Consider the following 20541-nt stretch of genomic DNA (forward strand, 5'->3'; position numbering starts at 1 on the left):
CAAACAGTAAAAACTCCTGGAACTTGCACCTTCTTGTAAGATAAATTCAAGGCACTCCCCACCAAATAGAACAATGAAGGAAATTACTCTCCCATCTCATCATTTCTTGTCAGCACCACATGCTGCTGCATCAACCAGAGTTTTAATTCTTGAACACTTCGGATAACGAGGGTACATGAAAAATTGCATGTTTTCTACTCAGGTCCTCCTCTCACTGAAAGTGAATTGTGTGTGAGGAGAATTGTACAGAGTCAGCATGGATTCTTCCACAGTAGCAACTTTGTGAATTGAAGACTAAGGAAAATATTTTCATTTATTTGGAAAGGAAAATATACTATTTCTTGGTTTTAAGGATATCAGATTCAAAACTCTCTACCTTTAAGGTTTCTGAAACCTCCAAAGAAACAGCTTCCTTCCAACATCCAGTCCTGTGTGAGGAGACTTCATGGAGGGCCTAGTCATACTGAAAGTTTGGTGATTATTACTGTTTGAAAATAAAACAGATGCTGTTTTAAATGTAAAAAAAAAAAAAAAAAAAAAAAAAAGGACACTTGCTTTTTCCTGCACATATCAGCAAGCTTCCCCTTCTTGTTCTTTCCCCAAATGGACTTTGAGAGCTATTCAATAGCATGTTTTCTGCTCACTTTGCATCCACAAGAAACAATGATTTGCACCCTGTAACTATACATTACTTGATAATAGTGCATATGAAATTATTTGAACTCTCCATGGCAGTCCTGTAACAAAACTAGTGGGGTCCTGTGTCTGCTGCTCACTGACAATAACTCTGAGAAAGATTCTGGTGGGAAGGAAAACAGAACTTTTATTTACTTATAGATATACATAGATTTCTTGATGCCCACCCCGACTCCCACCACCAAAGGAGCAAGCAGGCTGCTGGCGGGTAGCCACTGCTGCTGTTTCCCACAGCTTCACATGTGGGGCTTGTTGCCCAGCTATGCTGCTTGCTGGAACCTGCCGCCTGAGACCCACTGGCCCCAATCTCCTCTCCCCATCTCACCACCCTCTTTTTTCCAGCCTTGCTCTCAGCATCTACAGTGCTCTTTGTCAGGCCTGAAGAGCTCAGGGAGGAGTGCAGGGCCTGACCTTCCCCAGCTGCAATGGGGCCATAACCGACTAGCCCACACTGGTGTGGGCCACAGGTGGGCAGCGGCCACCAAGCTTTCTGCCTGGGAAGGGGCACAGGGCTCCCAGCGCAAGCCTCCTCAAGCCTGCCAGCCTAAGCCACAACCCCCTGCCCACTGCCTGAGCCTCCCCTCTGCCCTGCTACCAAAAACCTGTTGCAGTCCCAGACAGGCAGGTCCCAGAGCATTATGGCAGGGAACACCAGGGGATTCTCTGGCTAAGCCCCCACCTCAGGAAACAGCCCCGAGCCACAAACCCACCAGCCAGGGTATGGGGGAGTGAAAAAGCATGGTTTTTGCTTGTGCTCTGCCTTTAAAGACCCCTCCCATAATCCCCTACGTGGCAGAAGTAGATGGAAGGGTATGTCCCTCCCACCCAATCACCTTCCTAGTTTTGGCACAAGCCTTGTGCACCTCTTTTTTTCTCTGTCATAAGTGCATCATCCCAGTTGCCAAGGTGATACACAAATGCACTGTCTTCTGCATTTCTCCATCCCTCCCCATTTCCAGTGGGGAGGTCCCTCCAACTACAATTGCCCACTTTAACACTCTGGACACTTGTAATCTTACAAGGGCAGGTGGACGAAGGCCTCATTCTTCTGTAACTACTTCCTGCTGGCCAAGCAGCATCGTCCTGCCTATTCTCTCATCCAGAAGTCCCTAACAAAGCAGGTCTGGAGTGGAGGACTGTTGGGAAATGCCTTGTCTGGTTTCAGGAACTGTAGTCCCACCAACAAGCGAGAGCGCCCCAAGGCTGGAAATAATCAAGGAGGCCTTGGGAAAACAGGCCACTGAGGAAGCAAAACCTGTCCCCCTGGCAAGGGTGCAGCCCCTGCCTGACCCCCCCATATCACCCTGCTTGGCCCTGGGAGATGGCTGGTAGTCATTGACAGGTAAGATCCCTCGATGGAAGGGACAACCTAAGAGAGGCACAGCTGAAATGGGCATTAGGGACAAAAACTCAGGGGACAGGGAGAAAGGACAAAAAGACCCACACCCCTCGGATTGGCTTGGATATGGCCAGGGTCCTCATTCTATCTGAAATGTTTCCTTATCTTTTGGTGGCTCCCTCCCCTCACCTGGCTCAGGCTTGAAACAATACTAGAGACAGTCCTAAACTGGATATGGCAGTTCCTGGGGAAATCAGGACTAGAAGTAAATTTTTTAAAGCATGCTTTATTTTCCCTCAAAAGCTATGATAGCCAGCTCATGTTGGGAAGGTAACCCTAAACACTTTGGTGCTCTTATGTTTACTGTGCTCTCATGTTTACTAGTCTCCTCTCAGACCTATGTAAATCTGTGTGTTCCTGCCATTTGTTTTCTTCAAAGCATCATCTATTCTCTATAAACATGAACATACTGATATAGTGATATCACCTGTTCATTCCTATTACCTAGCCCCACTGATAACCCTTTCAATAAAAGCTTTTGGACAAAGGTCCTCAGAACCTTTTCCACTAGAGGGAAGAGCCATGCCCCCTCTCCTGGCAGACAAAGAAGTGTTTGTGACGACTCATGTTTACAACCCCCATCCGTGACAATCCTGGGATGGGCACTGTGGAATTCAGAGTCCCACACCCTACTCAGCTGGCCTCAAGACAGTGACCCTCAGATCCACAAGCCTCGCACGTCACTCCCAGTATCTCCAACAGAGGACCCCCTTTCACATGAGAGAGAAGGAGCTTACAAAGTCCAGATTAGTTGGTTATCCCTGGAACACTGAATACACGACATCCAAAGGATGGAATTACTGGATGAGTTGGCACCCTTGTTGTATTTTAGAAGTAACAAATTTGGCAAGAGGGTTAGAAGGTACAATCAGAACCGTAACAACTAAATGACAAAGGTAGGACTTAATTCTATAGTCTCTCTGATTAAGAAAAAGAATGACTTCCTTGGAGGAAGGTGTGCAAGATGTGTCATGCTTGTCTGAAGCCTTACTGCCTACTATACTAAACTTAAATTAGACTGAGGGGAATATCCTGTGATTCCCCCCTTTATTACTTCTGGGCCCTTTCTGTCTAAACTATAACAGCATAAAATAAAACAGTTTTAAAACAAAGCTGATAGACCTCCCCATACTTCACCAATTCAACCATTTAGTCCAGCCAAGCTGTTGTGTTCCAGGAGGTGGCAAAGCAGGTGGACTTCTCACGTGGGGCTTATACCTTTTCTGAGTCCAAAAGACTATCTTTTGTGAACATATTGAGTTGAAAGGCCTTTGCTGGAATGATGCTAAGCAGTGACAATTTGATATCATCAGTTTAAACCAGTTCAACTCTCAAGTGAAAATAAACTTTGAAGACAGTAGCTGCACTGGAGTCTGATGTTCATGACTGAGCACTGTGATTTCCTAAAAACCTGACTTCTCCCCCTAAGAGTATCCTCATTGGCCTCAAAAAGACTGGTAGTTTTCAATTTTTCCTCATCATTTGCATAAAAACAGCAAGAGCAGCACTGAACACATACGCTTTTTTAAGTTTACTTTCCTGGAACTTCCACAAGGAACCTGCAGATTGGCCCTTAGACAGCCCTTCTGGGCACAGAAGCCAAGCCCTACAACTGCCGTCCAGCTTTCTCTGCGGTACTTGCATTCCTCAAGTCTTTGCGGTTCCCATCATGTCCTAATGTTTTTCCTTGACATTTTTCAGGAAAGCCACCTTCATTCCTTCCCTGGAAAGACTTCCATGAACCACATGACCAAACAAAGTACCAGGACATTTCTCCAGTAGGCTTTTGTTAGCTTCCAAAGTCAATCTCAGCTCCTCAAGACTTTCTGGTAACAATCAGAACTCAGGCATGCCTCCTTCAGGGATGACATTTCAGTCAAAGTCTTAGTTATTAAAACCATAATTTAAAATTGGTCTTATTGGTTTCACACAAAGGAAATTTTATATCATTACTCATTAAGAATGCCAAATTCTAGAGGAATCAGGTAGGGAGAAAAATACAAAGCAAAAAGGAAAATCTTTGATCTTCTAATGTCCACCAAAATTGCATTTCCATGCCTTTCATTACTTTTCTTCCTAACCTAATGTGAAGTTTTAAACCTTAGGAACCTCAATTTCTTTTCAAAACAAAAACAAAAATCCAAAGCAAAGACAGAGTTCCCCTGCCCCCCTCCAAAAAAAAAAAAAAAAAGAAAGAAAGAAAGAAAAAGGAAAGAGGGAACTAAAACTAGCCTTAGAATCTGGTCTCCCACCAATTATTCTCACTAACCAGTTACACAGGCAACCTTTCTCAGGTCCCAAATAGCACAAAGCACCAAATGGCAGAGATGTGTTCTCACCTCAGCTAGATTCTACCTAGCACCAATGGCACGAAGTCCCAAAGGTACCTGCAGTCCTAACATTCAAAGCCAAACAGTAGTTGAGCCTGTTCATCTATTGGGATGCAGAAAAAGGCATCTTTCAACTCTAGGACTGAATACCATTTGCTATCTCCATACACCATGGTCAACAGTGTAGGGGTTAGACACCATAGGATGAATATCCTGTTCAATATTATTTATGGTTTTAAGATCCAGAACAAATTGATATTCATCAGAGTAAGGCTTTTTGACTGTCAAAATGGGAGAGTTATATAGAGACTGGCATGACCAAATTAGTCCCGATTTTAAGAATTTCTGCAATACTGGCTGAATCCCCTATAAAGCCTCTTTTTTTTTTTGAGGGGGTACTGGGATCCACATGCCGTCTATGGGATCCACACCCCCTCTTTTAGGTTAACTTTTATGTGTTGGATGTTGACTGCTTTACCCAGGGTTCCATCAGCCCAAATGGTTTGGTTGACCTATTCGTAGATCTCTGGTGGGAAGACTTCAACTCTGGGACCTTCCAGGCAACTCTGGAGTACCTGGAGCTGGAGAGCATGTTCCAGTGGGTTCTGTATACATAGTTCCTGCTTTTCAGGAGAAAAAGCCATTTGAGTGTGCAATTTGCAAAGTAAATCTCAGCCCAGCAATGGAACAGGGCAGTCTGCCATGTCGAGGAAACTATGTACAATCTTTGGATCCCCAACATGATATTCTAGGGATTGAAGGAATGCCTATTTTTGTAATTGTCCAGTCACTCCAGTAACCATTTCTGTATCCGAAGTTTCCTTGGTTATTCTTGTATTTAGCACTGAGTATGTAGCTCCCGTTACCTCCTAGAAAGTCAATTGGCTTGTTCCCCACCATCAACTATACCCAGGGCTCCTGTCAGGAGATGTCCAATGGAGCCCCTGGACATCATTTGTCATTAGACTCCCCTTGCTTTTTTAGCATTTCCCAGGGAGGATTTCCATCCCTACTTTCCCTTTTGAATTTTGGGCACTTCTTTCTCCAATGTTCCTCCTCCTTGCAATAGGCACATTGATTGGTGCCTAGTGGGCCTCTCTTTTTTTATTTAGGGTCCTGCCTCTTCTGGTCTCACCACCCTGTTTCTAAGAATACTGTGGCCTGCATTATCTTTCTTGCTTACCTGGCATTATAGACTTTAAATGCTATGTCCACCAGCTGAGAAGGATTCACTTCCAATGCCCCATCTAAACTCTGGAGTTTCTTTCTGATATCCAGGGCACTTTTCCCAGTGAAAATCACATTCACCATCCTCACATTCTCTGGTGCCCTTAGATCAGCATCAGTGTGCTTTCTATAGGCCTGATAGACCCTTTCTAAAAATTCAGAGGGGTCCAAGACTTCTGGCCAAGATGGAGATGTAGGTAAATACAGTTTGCCTACTCCCACAACCAAAAGAAGGACAACAAATTTTAAAACAAAAAACAACTAGAACTGTTAGAAAATCGAACTGCATGGAAGTCCGACAACTAAGGAGATAAAGAAGAAACATTCACCTTGACCAGAAGGAGGGGCAGAGACAGGAAGCTGGGGTGGAGAGGACATGCAGCAAGGCAGTGGCTAGAGGACCCGGTGGGTGACATGGTGGCTGTCGGTCCCACCTTTGCATGCAGATAAACTGGGAGGAACAACAGGACAGTGAGACAGACCACGCAATCCAGGGTTCCGGCACAGAAAAAGCAAGCCTCGAAACCTCTGACTGTAAATGTCTGTGTGGGTATTGCAGCGGGAAAATCTCCCAGTCACACAGGAGAGTTCCTTGGAGAGACCCACAGGGTTCTATAATGTACACAAACCCAACCACCTGGGAACCAGCACCAGAAGGCCCAATTTAGTAGTGGTTAGCGGGCAAAGTGACTGAAAGCCACTGAAAAGCTGAGCAAATGACAGTGTTCCCTCTCTGACCCCTCCCCCACAGACAGCATGATGAGTTGGGTTGCCCTGCTCTAGTAAATATCTAAGGCTCTGCCCCTTACAATGTAACAGGAGCTCCAAGACAAAGAAATATGGCCCAAATGAAAGAATAGATCAAAACTCCAGAGAAACAACTGAGCGACAAAGAAACAGCCAACATATCAGATGCAGAGTTCAAAACACTGGTAGTCCAGATGCTCACGGAAATGATTGAGTAAAGAGGAAAAAGTGAAGGCTATGCAAGGTGAAGTAAAGAAAAATATACAGGGAACCAACAGTGAAGGGAAGGAAACTGGAACTCAAATCAATGATTTGGAGCTGAAGGAAGAGATAAACATTTAACCAGAACAGAAGGAGGATACAAGAATTCAAAAAAAAAAAAAAATGAGGAGAGGCTTAGGGACCTCCAGGACAACTTCTAAAGGTTCCAACATCCAAATCATAGGGGTGCCAGAAGGAGAAGAGAAGGAGCAAGAAATTGAAAACTTATTTGAAAAAATAATGAAGAATTTCCCCAATCTGGCAGAGAAAATAGAATCCCAGGAAATCCAGGAAGCTCAGAGTCCCAAAGAAATGGGACCCAAGGAAGCACACATCAAAGCACATCATAATTACATTACCCAAGATTAAAGATAAGGAGAGAATCTTAAAAGCCGCAAGAGAAAAGAGTTACCTACAAAGGAGTTCCCATAAGACTATCAGCTGATTTCTCAAAAGAAGCCTTGCAGGCAAGAATGGGCTGGAAAGAAGTACTGAAAGTCATGAAAGGCAAGGACTTACATCCAAGATTATTGTATCCAGCAAAGCTGTCATTTAGAATGGAAGGGCAGATAAAGTGCTTTCCAGGTAAGGTCAAGTTAAAGGAGTTCATCATCACCAAGCCCTTATTATATGAAATGTTAAAGAGACTTATCTAAGAAAAAGAACAAGATCGAAACTGGATAGTAAAATGACAACAAACTCACAACTATCAACAACTGAACCTAACAACAAAAACAAAAACAAACAATTAGAATAGGAACAGAATCACAGGGTTGGAGATTGCATGGAGAGTTATCAGCAGGGATGAGGAGGGGAGAGAATGGGAGAAAAGGTACAGGTAATAAGCAAAAACGGTAGGTACAAAATAGAGAGGGGGAGGATAAGAATAGTATAGGAAATGGAGAAACCAAAGTATTTATATGTATGACCCATGGACATGAACTAAGTGGGGGAACGCTGGTGGGAGGGGTGGTGCAGGGTAGAAGGGAATAAAGAGGAGGGAAAAAATGGGACAACTGTAATAGCATAACCAATAAAATATACTTTAAAATTTTTCAGAATTGTCCTCATCTGGCTTTTGCTGAAGGGCCTGTATCTTATTCAGGCTCTTTTGCTTGGGCACCCCTTTCTTAAGCCCTTCTAGTATGTACTTTCTGCAATGTTCCAGGAAGGCTAGGTCCCCACCATTTGGGTTCCAGTCAGGCTGTCCAGGGAATTGCCCCAGTTGGGTTGGGGGTCCCAATGCGATTCTCTTGGTGGAGACGTTGGACCTCTTCATCAGCCCTATTTGTAATCAGCCGTCTCTCACGTGCTGTTAACAAGATATTAAGGAGAGAGCCTGTACATCTGCGCATGATGGCTAATGAGTGGCAAAAATGGACACAATGTGATCTGCTATTTTCTGAGGATCCTCCCTATATAAGGGGTTGGAATTCCTCCAATTCAGTGAGTCTGAAGTGGAGAACGTAGTATGGGCCCAATAGCAGCTGGCAGGCTGGCCTTTCTTGTTTACTCTGCCTGTGGGATATTGCCTCAAAGGAAACTGCCTTGTTCCAGATAGTGATGTTCCCTGGCCAAATTGGGTGTCTTAATGGGTCTTCAATGGGGAGACTCATCCTTCATCATACAGGGGTGGAGCGGCTGGCTCTTCAGGCTCTATTTCAGGGCTAGGGACGGCAATGGAGAGGGTCCTCCTGCTATGAACATTGTGTCCCTTGAAATCAGGGCATCAATGAGGCCTATTTCCAAGTTCTTCTTTTCTTCGTGTACTACGATGCAGAGGTTTCAAGGCTCCTGCCTTCTCTGCACTGTTAAGTGGACCTCTGTCTCTGGTGAAATCATATTATGCAATGACAGAAATGCCTTGACATAACGTATTTCATCCTATTTATGCAACTGTTGGCAATACTGTTCCAGTTGCATAATAGTACAGTAATCTAGGGAAACTCTCATGGGCCACCTTTCCCCACCATCCCAAACGTACATAGGCCACACAACATTACAGAAATAAACCAATACTTCCTTGCGCATTGGATAATAGCTGTACATACCCCAGTCTGCTAAAATTCTACCCAGTGGGCTCCCTCCAGGAACCAACACAGAACTGCCCCTATTAGCCCACATACACAAGCCTAAAGTTATGACTGAAAGAATTCAGGCAAGCTGGGAACATATAAGCAAAACCTGAACCCACAACTCCATTATCAAAAAATACTCACAAGCAAGCTTTATATCAATCTTACAATCAGTGAACCCAAGCAATGGCCTCTCCCAAAATAGCCAGCTCTCACCTGGACCCCAGTTCACAGTCCTAAAACTCAGGTGATCCTTCCTCCTTCCCAGAGATTGTTCCCTTCCCAGACCCATTTCCTTTTCACGTGCCACGTGTGTTTAAGGGGCTGACGCCCCAGCATGTGTGCAGAGAAATTATCAGTAACTGGGAAGTCCCACAGGCCTGCTTCTTAGGGAGGTCAACCTGCCACAAGCGGCTAGGGCCCCATATTGGGCGACACTACTGTAACTGGACTAGTGGGGTTCTACCGGCTGCTGCCCATAGGCAATAACTCTGGAGATACAGTATGGTGGAAAGGAAAATGGAATTTTTATTTACTCATACATAGTAGATTTCTTGATGCCTCCCCTGCCCCTACCAGTAGAGGAGTGAGCAGGCTGCTGGTGGGTGGCGGCTACAGTGGTTTCCCATGGTTTTACAAGTAGAGAAGAGGCCCAGGGCCTGTCACATAGCCAAGCCCTTGGCAGTGCCACATCCCACAAATGGCCTCCCGGGAACTGCCAGCCCAAATCTCCTCTCCCCACCCTGCCACTCCCTTCTTACCGGCCTTGTTCCCAACATCCACAGTCCTCGTGGGCAGGCCTGAAGCACTAAGGGAGGAGCATGCAGGCTGACCCTTCATATTGCATAATAGTACAGTGCTGGCCGACTGGCCCACACTGGCGTGGGACATGGCTGATATACAGCTACCACAGCTTCCCGCTAGGGAAGCAGGGGGAGGAGGCCTTGTTGGCCAGAGCTCCCTTGGGCCCACTGGCCTAAGCCTCCCCTCGCCCCACCCTCCTATATTAAATATGTTGTGCTCTGGGATGGGCAGGTCCCAGAGTGCAATGGCAGGGGGCACCAGGAATCACTCTGGCTAGGTCCCTGACTCAGGAAACTCAGCCCCCAGCCATGGACCCACCAGCCAGGGGATAAGGGAGTGAAAAAAAAACATTGTGTTCGTCTGTGCTCTGCCTTTTAAAGACCCTTCCCATAATCTCCACATGCAGAAGTAGTTGGTTGGGTATGTTCCTCCTATCCAATCATCTTCCTGGTTTTTGGCACTAACCTTGTGTACCTCTTTTTTACTGTAATGTGTGCCTCATCTTTGTTGCTGGGGCGATGCACACATATGCGGGCTGCAGCGCTTCCCATTTCCCCAGGGGGATTCCCTCTTTACATTCTCACATGTGTCATTTACATGCAGCTGTCAGATTTTGAGGACAAATCTCTGACATCATGTCACTCTTCAAATGTCAATTTTCTACTAAATAAAGTCTTTTTTAATGCATATCTTCATTGACATATAACATTGTATTAGTTTTAATGTAGAACATAATGATTTATTCTTAACTCCTATGTAACTTCTAAGGTGTTGCGGGACTTTTCTAGAAATGCAGATTCTCCAGCCCCATCCTAAACCTACTGAGTCAGCAAAATTCCTAACCAAGTCATATATACAGCTTTGACTACATCATAGTTCTCTTGCTAAGCTTGAAGCTTCAGAAGTAGGGTTGCCGGATTTAGCAAATAAAAAATAGTGGATGTCCAATAGAATTTGAAACAGTGGATAATTTTGTAGTTTAAATGTATCTCAAATGCTTCATGGGACATAATTATACTTAAGATATGTATTCATTATTTATCTGAAATTCAACTTTTACTGGGCTTTCTGTATTTAGTTAGAAGAATAGGATCCACGTATAATGTAACTTTGTATTCCCCTGCAATAGCACAGTGCCTTCCCCAGCTGCTTAATCTATGTTTGAAAACAGGTTTCTCTGGTTTTTGCTTAACATTGTATATTCCCAGGGACTAACACATTATCTGGCACACGATGAAGGACCAGTAAGTATTCTCTCATGAGTAAACGAATGTGTCTAGAGCAATCTTCCAATTACGGACTAGGTTGTGTGTATGTTCTAACGAAACCTGGGTATTTTTCTAGTAATTTTTTCAAAAATAGAATGTTTTAAAAGCTACTGTTCGTACAGTTTTTCACTGGCAGAGTTCAGGGCTTAATGAGAACATAATCAAGGGCGCAGAATGTACTTGTCGCAGGCTGGGTCCATATGGTCAGTGGTGGGGAAAGACTCCCATGCTCAAGACGATGACAAGCCTGCAGCAGGAGGCTGCTGGCAACACCTCCTCCCCGGCCCCGCGCACGCGCAGAGCGTCGCTCAGCCCCGTGGGCGGGGCTCCGGGGCGCGTGCGCGGCGGCCTGGGCTGCTGGCCCCTCCTTTGGCGGGGGCGCGCGGCGCCGAGGACCGCACGGAGACGGGGAAGTCAGGTGGCCGCTGCCGCCGCCGTTACCGCCGTGGTTTGTCGCCAGAAGGAAAATGGCGGATCTGGAGGAGCAGTTGTCTGATGAGGAGAAGGTAAGAGCCGCGGGGGTGGCGGAGCCCGTCGGGCTGGGAGCCAGTGTAGCCCGGCGTGTCGGCCCGGAGTCTGGTCGCCGGGAAAGGGCTTTGGTCTGTGCCCTCGGCTGCCCTTCTTCCTCCTCTCTTCTCTGTGCCCAAGTGCCTGTCCCTGTCAGTCAACCGAGGCCCCGCGCGGGGGCTGATCTTTGCCTGGCCTGTTCACTCCGCTCCTTGTAGGGCGTGTGCTCTGAAAATAGGAAGCGGGAGCGGCGCGGCAGGCGTGGGCGCGGAGGGCGGCGGCGGCGGCGGCGGCAGCGGCAGCGCAGGGGACCCTGCCCCTCCGCCTGGGCCGAGGACCCGCGCCTAGTGAGGACTGCGGTGTAGTCTATGTCCCGGCCTGCGAGAGGCCCTGGGGCAGCCCAGCCGGTCGGCCTGGTCCGAGTGTAGCCGGAGCGAGGGTTAAGGGGAAAACCCGCTTAGGAAGCAGACCTTCACTTCTCCTTCCTAATTCCTCCTTCCAGAAACAAAATACTTTCTTTCCTGGTACTCGAGGCTTTTTTTTTTTCCTTTTTCTTTTTTTGTATTTAGCTCTAAGGTTTGTAGGTCCCGTAATTAGCTGGATTTGCTCACAAAAAAAAAAAAAAAACCCTTCCTAGAAGTAGTCTCCTGACGAGGTAGGCAGCAGCCCTCCTGGGGCCTGATTTGGTGGCGCCCCATCGTCCTGCCAGGAATTTTTCCGAAGAGGGGAGATTGTGCAACTCCTTTTACTGTATCTTAAATACTATGACAACATTAGAACCAGATCAACAACTTAAGTTCTCAGGCATTTAAAATACGGAATCTAATCATTGAACTGGTTCCCTCTTACTCGCCGTTTCCTTTGGCTACTGTGAGGCCTCATTCCCCAGTGTCTGGGGAACCCTACTAATTTCGAGTTGTTTCCTGGAAATAAGATGGTTGCAGGTTTCAAAGTTTCCATTCTTAAATTAAGTCTCACTTTTTTGAGTTCCAAAGCATACAGCCATGTAGGAACTGGAAACACAAACTCATCATGGTGTTTTAAGAAGGCCTATTGTAAGCCTAAGGGTACTTTCCGTTGCAGCTCTCCGCCCCAACTGTTTGTTTATTTTTAATCCTCACCGGAGGATATGTTTATTGATTTTAGAGCGAGAAGAAGGGAGAGGAAGAGAGAAACATCCATCGGTTGCCTTCCGGGTGCCCTTAGGGATCAACCACAACCTTTTGGTGCAGGGGAAAAGAGGTCCAACCAACATAGCCACCCGGCCGTGCCCGCTCCAAATGTTCTTGCCCCCAAATGTAATGTTCCAGTTACTTCCTCATGTCAGTGTGCAAATGGCCTCATCTTCCGTTTTGAAAATCTTTTTCTCTGTGCTTTTTGTTGAAAGTGATAATCAACAAAATAGAGACAGCAACAGGATTCTCTATAACCCAGAACCTGGTAGGCAGATAGATCCCATTATACAAAAAGTTGCTGTACAGTTTTCACATGTGTAATAATTGGTAAATAACTATAAGTTGGTAACTGAAAATGTATGCTGGTATACACACGTTTAAAATTAAGTACTGCTGAAAAGTTTCTTAAGTGGTGATTACTAAGTAGCACACACGGCTAGAAATCTAGCTGAGCAGAGCACTCAGTGGGATAGTTAATACAGACCTGCCATATGTTGTAAAGGCCTAAAGTAGCAAAGATTTTTTCAAAATTAGATGACAAGACTCCTAATAATGGGGCACTTGTATAAAGGAAGTAAGGTATGCCTTTGAGCTTGCCCAACACAATATCTTAAAAGAATGAGAATTTTAATTTGAAGGATTTTGGTGTTTTTGTTTTTATTTCAAGTTTTTTTTTTTACATGTAGATTTCATTACTGTATTTAGTAATTTAAGAAAAATACTGACCAAACTGTTGAATTAAATTCAAGTAACTTGAATTGGTTAAATGAAATTCTAACACTCCTGTCACTTTAGTTACCTAAATGTTCTTTTAGTCTTTTGGGAAGAGGGTGTTTAGCATGGAATCAGAAATAGAATTTAAAGGTGACATTTTTAAACTGATATTTATATCATGTTACTCTTTCTGCCACCATGTCTGTAATTTTCAAAAATACGCTTTTAATACTTTTAAACTCTTGGAACTTTGATTATTGATTGCAGATCTAAGGAAGGGGAGCTGTTGAGACTTACCTAGTATCATACTTTTTTTTTTTTTAAGCTTTCACAATTTTTATTAAACCCTGGTATAATTTAACAATATCTGATTTTATAGACATCATCCTATGGTTAACATGTTTAATGAGTGAAAAGTCAGACATGTACGTTGTTATTTTTTGCAGACTAAGTAATAAGATAACTACTACACAAAACAACGGGTAGTGACATACTTGCCCAGAGTTTTCATACAAACCATGTTGTTTATCAAACTATATCTCTTAATATTTAATACAGTAGAATTAGTGTTGTAACATAATATATTCAAGAAAAAGAGCAAAAAGTAAAATGAAAACAGAGCATGGTCAGTTATTAAAGGCAAATGAAGTAAAGATGAAAAGAGGAAAGTGAAGTATAACTGGACATTTGTTTAAAAGAAAACACATCAACCTATGGATTTCACAAATCAAAAGCTTGTAAATTCCGTGCATACAAATCCTTTTGAATGTAAAAGCGAAGTTGAAATTAAAAGGTCTATAAACTTTGACCTTAAATTGTACCAATTTTTCTGATCAAAGAAAGCCACAATAGTTAAAATTGCATTACTTGATTTTATTTTACACTGGGTGGTGGGCAGAAAGCAGTTGTCCTTAATAAAGTTGACAGTGAGTTTTATTCAGAACATTTTTAATAATGTACTTTAAAAAAAGTATTCTTACACATTGTTCTGCAGTCCAAATCTTATACAATAGCTTGGAAAACAACCTTTAGAAAATAAAAGCCAATGTAAAAAGACAGATTAAACAACTAGAACAGTACAAGTTTTAGATGGCTCTGATTTTACAGTGTTTTTTACTGCATCATCAATGTCAGAAATCTGTTCCTTCAGCTGGCTCCGTTGCTCAGGATTTAAAGGAATACCTTTTCTTCCTGGTTTCATCTCACCTTCTGAATTCATCCAGTATTCTCTAATATCATTTAGGAGTTTCCCTTTAATGTCCCATTTTCCCCATCAGAAACATGTTATCTCTGCTGCTCTGCTTAGAAGATGACAGGGCTTTTGAAGTTTCACCAGTCTTTTGCTTCTTCACAGGTTTTTCTGGAGTAACTTGCTTTTTCCCCTTTAACTTTTCGTCAATTTCACTGTCAGAATTAGTGCCAGAAGAGTCTGAAGAAACAGGTTCCTTTGATTTAGGCATTGCTCGGCTCCTGCTTCCTAATAGCTCCTGCTCGCTCAAGACTGTAGTAACATACTTTGTATGTGTCTGGCTCAGTTAGGCAATATGTTCGTTAATTTCTTGTTAAGTTGGAGGTCTGTTTTATTTTTACCATTTCAGAGATAATTAAGGATTCAAAAGCTTTTAAGTAATTTGCCCAAAGACACCTAAGAAGAAAGTGATGAAGATGATACTTAATCCTGAGTTTGTCGGAACTGAAAGTTGATGTTCTTGTGACAATATGCTCCCTTAAGCATTTGATGAAAGATCCTTGTCCGGGTTCATCTCTCTCTCTCTCTCTCTTTTTTTTAAGATTTCATTTATTTATTTTTAAACAGAGGGGAAGGGAGGGAGAAAGAAAGGGACGGAAACATCAGTATGTGGTTGCCTCTGGTGCACGCCCTACTGGAGACCTGACCTGCAACACAGGCACATGCCCTGACTGGGAATCGAACTGGGGACCCTTTGGTTCACAGGCCGGCCCTCAGTACACTGAGCCACACCAGCCAGGGCATATATCTCTTTGTTTTTAATTTGTTGACAGCTTATTTTGAAAAAGGACAAAGTTATTTTTGTTTGTAATAAAAATTGTAAATACTAAGCATTAGTGTTCGGTACTAAATTTAATTTGTGTTTTGATGATTTTGGAACAAAGTATATTTAACATATTAACTGTTACATTCTACTGGTATAGTTTCACTTGTGCTCTCTGGCAGGAAGCATTTTAGAAATTAATCTGAAAATAAGTCTTTGCTTTTTTAAGTCATGTAAAATTGTTCTTTGGCCACACGGGGTTAATAAATGAGAAATAAGTTATCTAAAGAAGCACAATGATGTTCTTTTTTAAATTTTTTTTCTTTAAAATCCACACCAAAGGACATGTTTTCATTGCTTTTGGGAGGGGGAGAGAAAGGCAGGCACAGGAGGATGCTCCAGCCAATCGAGATACATTGGTCAGAGCAGCATAGTGATTTTCTTTGAAGTTGTTCATTGCAGCAGTGTGTCCCACAGACTCTTTTATGTAAAGAAACTCTAGGCCGAAAACAGTTATGCTGTACTGTACAGTAAAGCATTTTTGTGCATTTGAAATGATATGAAATTGTGGCTCAAATGAAAAGATCCATTCCCAAACCCCTCTCCAGGTGAGAAAATCTAAGAAGTCACTCCAAACTCCAGAAGGAAGACATTGTTGCTTGAAAGGGATCGTTCATTCTTTCTGTAAACCCTCCCACCTTCCTTCCCCTAGTGATCTGAGTGATCCAGTCCCATAGCTTCAACTTATATTTTTATTGATGTGTCTCAATTGCATAACTCAGCCCTACTTTCTCTCTTGAGCAGTGATCACACATTTTTTACCTACTGGTCCTGTTCTCAGGAAATTGTTTACAAGATATGTTTAAATGGAAACTGTGTAAAGGTAAATTTGTAAACTCCCCTCTCCTTTCCCTCTATGTGTCAAGGGGGACAGAAATCTATCTCCCGCTTTTTTTTTTTTTTTTTTTAATTAGGAGTGTTTTTAGGCTGAGAAATGGTTCAGAGGAGAAAAAGAATGGGAAAATGTAAGATAAATAATAGCTTATGTAAGTTTTTCAGTTAATGGTAATGCCTTTGGATTTGTGGGTTTCTTCTAATATTTAAAAAATGACAAGAACATATTTAAAGAAAAATTGGCTTTGATTTCAGTAGACAGCCTAGTTTAAAATGGGCTCTTTTTAAATTACCATTCAAAATAATAAGTATAAAGAAAAAAATTCTTAAGGAAAACTTACACATATTACCACTCTTAAGTATACTCTAGATAAATTAGTCTATTAGTTTATAAGAGAGACATGCAGTAGTGATCATTTGGTCATAAACTAAATATACAGTTTTTAAAAGTTTTTTTATTGTAATAACTGAAAAAGCATAGGCAATTTTTACAGGGAAACAATATAAAATAATTCTTACTACTAAAGAGGGAAAATGCTTAATAGGTCTTTACATCCTTATTATCTTTTTTTGGTATCATATTCATTGAACCCTATTGTTCTTCAGAAAAACCAAACACCTCAAATTATTCACCTACATACTGTCCCTTGTAGGGCAGTGGGTATAATACCTGGCCACCCATCAGAATCACCAAGGGGAGGGCCAGTTTCTAAAATACAGATTTCTAGGTCTTAATTCTCTGATGATTGATTCAGTAGGTCATAGGACATAGGAATCTCTTTGGGGTGTTTGGTTTTGTTTTTAAAGCTTTTCAGTGAATCTAGCAGACATCCCGGTTTGGGAAATCTCTACCCTAATGTCTCCTGCCTTGATCAAGGAGGAGATAACTATGTGGGATAATGTCCAACATGTGGAAATTAGAGGTGTTATTAACAGGGTTCTCATATAAAATATAGGATTCCTGGTTAAATTTGAATGTAAGGTGAATTATAGATAATTTTTAGTTTATTTTCCATGGAGCACTATACTTTTGGGCTACTGTAGAGTACAGGACTCTTTGGTTCCAGATAGCCTTTTTTTGTGTGGTGTTTTGTCTCCTTTTACAACTTTCATCTTTTTTCATTCAGTTGCTCAAGGCTTTTTAAACATTTTTAAATTTTTGTCAGCTTACCGTATTTATAGCTACGTTGGTGAGGGATCTCATTTCCTGCTAAAGAATCAGTGTTTTTCAGACAGTCTTAAAACCTAGAACTTAAGTTTTACCTCAGTGTTTGTAAAAATCTTGCCAATTTACAGTGTCCAGCAGAAGCATCAGAAAAATCTGGAAAATACATGGACACAGGTAGTTGCAGTAATTGCCAATAATTTCTATAAATTGGTGGCAACAATTGACAACCTACAGTAAACTCTCCTTCCCTATTGTTCTTCATGCTCTAGCTAGCCATTGTAAAGTTGAAGTAGCACTGCCAGATGCTCACCTCTTCCAGTAATGGACACATTTTAAGGAGGCAACATAGACTTCTAATTACTTTTACCTGTGACATTTCACCATGAAGCTTGCCTTTACTGACAAAGGTGCATTCTGTAGCATTAATGCAAAGAGTGACAGAATCAAGGACTGCAAGGCAGAGAGCGAGCTACGTGTAGAGTTTATGTGCATCCAGCCTTCTTTCCCTTTATTTTCCTTCCCTCAGAAATTTTTCAGTCTTAATCAGCATCGTAGGTTCAAGAAAAGATTGTGCATTTTCAAGTTCTGCGATCCAGGTAACATAGGATAATAAAAACTTGATGTATTGTACTAACTAGTTTTTCTGGGATATCACCCAAGATCAAGAGCAACGATTCCAATACTGTGTTGCTATTTGGATCATCAGTGCATACCATAATGACACGAGGAATTTTGATCACAGCTTATTGTATCATATGTGCCTTATCTTCCATTTATGTCTGTTACAACACTGAAAGAACCAAGGAGTTGGAACTTTTAAGAAAAATAAAGCCCACTGCTCCATAGGATTTAGCACCAATTAGTTGTTTTTCTGGGTCTTATGACTACTGTCTTCTCACCAGTGAGATAAAAGTTTGGCTTCTTCAGATGTTTGTTCAGCATGTATGCAAATACCACACAACCCATCAGTATAATTTACTCATCGTCTGGAGACACTGATTTTTGTCGGTAGGCTCCAGGTGCAGGTATGATCTACCTAATATGAGGGACATCCTGTCTCGTCTGTAGCACATGAGGAACAAATTTATGGCAGGCAGCATCCTAGCATTCACATAATAGTTTATCATTATGTGAATGAAACACCTGCAGTCTGAGACACCCCTGTTCCTAAATGATTGTCTCCTGACGTTTACAAAAAGAAATTTGTGCTTGGTAGAAAGCAGGAGACAGTTTTCTTTGAGTTTTATCAAAATGAACGGGATGGACAAGATGGCATTCTTTCCTCTTTTTCCTTCACAAAAGATTTGGGGAATTCTCTTTATGACTAGTGGGATCAGCCCTGGTCAGGTGTTCAGTGGATTTATACCAAAAGGTTGCAGGTTTGATCCCTGGTCACTGCATATAACCCAGGTTGTTGGTTCAATCCCCAGTCACGCATGTATGGGAGGCAACTGAGCAGTGTTTCTCCCTCACATAGATCTATCTTTCTTTCACACCCCTTACTCTCTCTAAAATCAACATATCCTTGAGTGAGGATTAAAAAAGTGGAATCAGCTTCATCTGATATTGAAAGATGAATATCTTGTTTTTCCCTTGTCTGAAAATTTAATAATTTACAACTGAATTCTGTCCACATTCTTCAGATATTTTGGGGATTTTTGATCCAGAGAAGGTTGAACACTCTCAGACTAACAGAATGGCCCAGTCACTTCTGAGGAAGTCCATCACTTTTCAGGTCTTCTAAATTACTTCATCAAAGACTATTTCTCACTACTCTGTAAACTGATTTTATGTTCTAATATCTGAAGTGGCAAGGAGTTCTCTCTAGGCCAAGGAGTAGAGAACAGTGAGTAAAGGTTGCCTAAAATTGTGGAATTCATCTTTGTCCACTGCAGTGGACACAGCACAAGATCTTCCCATTATTTGATCACACAATAGAGTTGCCAGTAGGTCTGGAGGTTTTGAAATGTTTAATCTACATAATCTCATAATTTAAAATCCTAATCATTATTTTCATCTGAAAAGGTTATTGATGTAAGCTTGTACTTATTCTTAAATAACAATTCATATACTCTGAATTTTAAAGCTCTCTTTTTCAAAAGGTTTGTTTAGCTTCTGAATTTCAGGACTTGATTTGTAATTTGTTGTTGTTTGTTGTTGTTGTTTTTCTTGTAAAGAAACTTTGTTTTCTGCAGCCTTTGTCAGGTAGGCTCAGAGTCTTTCCTTTTTAAAATGTAATTGTAGCCCTGGCTGGTGTGGCTTAGTGGATTGAGTGCCCCTCTGCAAATCAAAGAGTTGCCTGTTCGATTCCCAGTCTAGGGCATATGCCTGGGTTACAGGCTAGGTGCCTAATGGGAGTTGCCCAAGAGGCAACCACACATTGATGTTTCTGTCCCCTTCTCTCTCCCTCCCTTCTCCTCTCTAAAAATAAATAAAATCTTTAAAAAAATAAAAATTAAATTAAAACCTTAAAAAATTAAAATAATTATCAACCTTTCCCATCCTCCCTTCAGATCCATTGGAGGATAGGAAACTAGATAACCACATTTATAAATTTACATCTGAAATGAAAATAACAAAGATCTATGAAGAATCTTTCTCATATATATGTATTATTTGTTTGCTTAAGTGAGTTTCATGCTTCTGGTTCCTAATTACATATCTTAAATTCAAGCATACCGTCTAAGATAGATTTTGTTTTCTTTGCTTCCTCTTCACTCTGTAAGGCAGGGGTTTCTGCCATAGGGTTGTGGGGATGGCTGAATATACAACACGTGACACTGGATAGATAAGACAAACAGCATTTAATTAATCACATATGCTCAATAGCCCAGGACGAGGGGACACAGCATGCAATGCAGGGCCACGTGGGGTTTGCACTCAGGAACAGAATGAGCAAGCAGAGGCCATTTGGAGGCAAGTTTTGTAGTATCAAGAGGCTGGAGTAATCCCTGGTTCATGACAGAGAATGTGATTGACTTGTTTTAATAATCCCAAAGGCTGCTATTCAGGGATAAGTAGGAAGTGTGCCTGTTCCCTGTGATAAAGAGAGCTGTCTGGCTAGGGGAGCCCTATCTGCAGGAGCAGAATGAGGAGGGGAATTTGCTGTTAGGCCAGTCTAGGCTCTCCCACTTTTCCCCAGATGTCAGCACATCCATAATATTGGCCCTTAATTTTAGGCTTTTTTATGCCCCAGGTCTCAAAGGTATTAATCCTTTATAAATAAAGTGTTTGCTAATGATTGCTGTATTAAATAATACATCA

The 20541-nt window shown here is 42.2% G+C and overlaps 1 protein-coding gene and 1 pseudogene across 1 annotated transcript in view; one reads left to right on the forward strand and one right to left on the reverse strand.

The window, feature by feature from the left end:
* Window positions 1–11156: 11156 nt before the first annotated feature.
* CAPZA2 (capping actin protein of muscle Z-line subunit alpha 2) overlaps window positions 11157–20541 on the forward strand; it is a 58123-nt gene continuing 48738 nt past the window's right edge. Inside the window, exon 1 of the mRNA XM_054564244.1 lies at window positions 11157–11313. Coding sequence (XP_054420219.1) covers window positions 11275–11313 — 39 coding nt within the window. The 5' untranslated portion in view covers window positions 11157–11274. The remainder of the gene's footprint in view (window positions 11314–20541) is intronic.
* On the reverse strand, window positions 11515–14666 carry LOC129062927 (activated RNA polymerase II transcriptional coactivator p15-like; annotated as a pseudogene).

This window comes from Pteronotus mesoamericanus, unplaced genomic scaffold (assembly GCF_021234165.1).
Source record: "Pteronotus mesoamericanus isolate MK-2021 breed Mesoamerican mustached bat unplaced genomic scaffold, CSHL_Meso_final scaffold_85, whole genome shotgun sequence".
Lineage (NCBI taxonomy): Eukaryota > Metazoa > Chordata > Mammalia > Chiroptera > Mormoopidae > Pteronotus > Pteronotus mesoamericanus.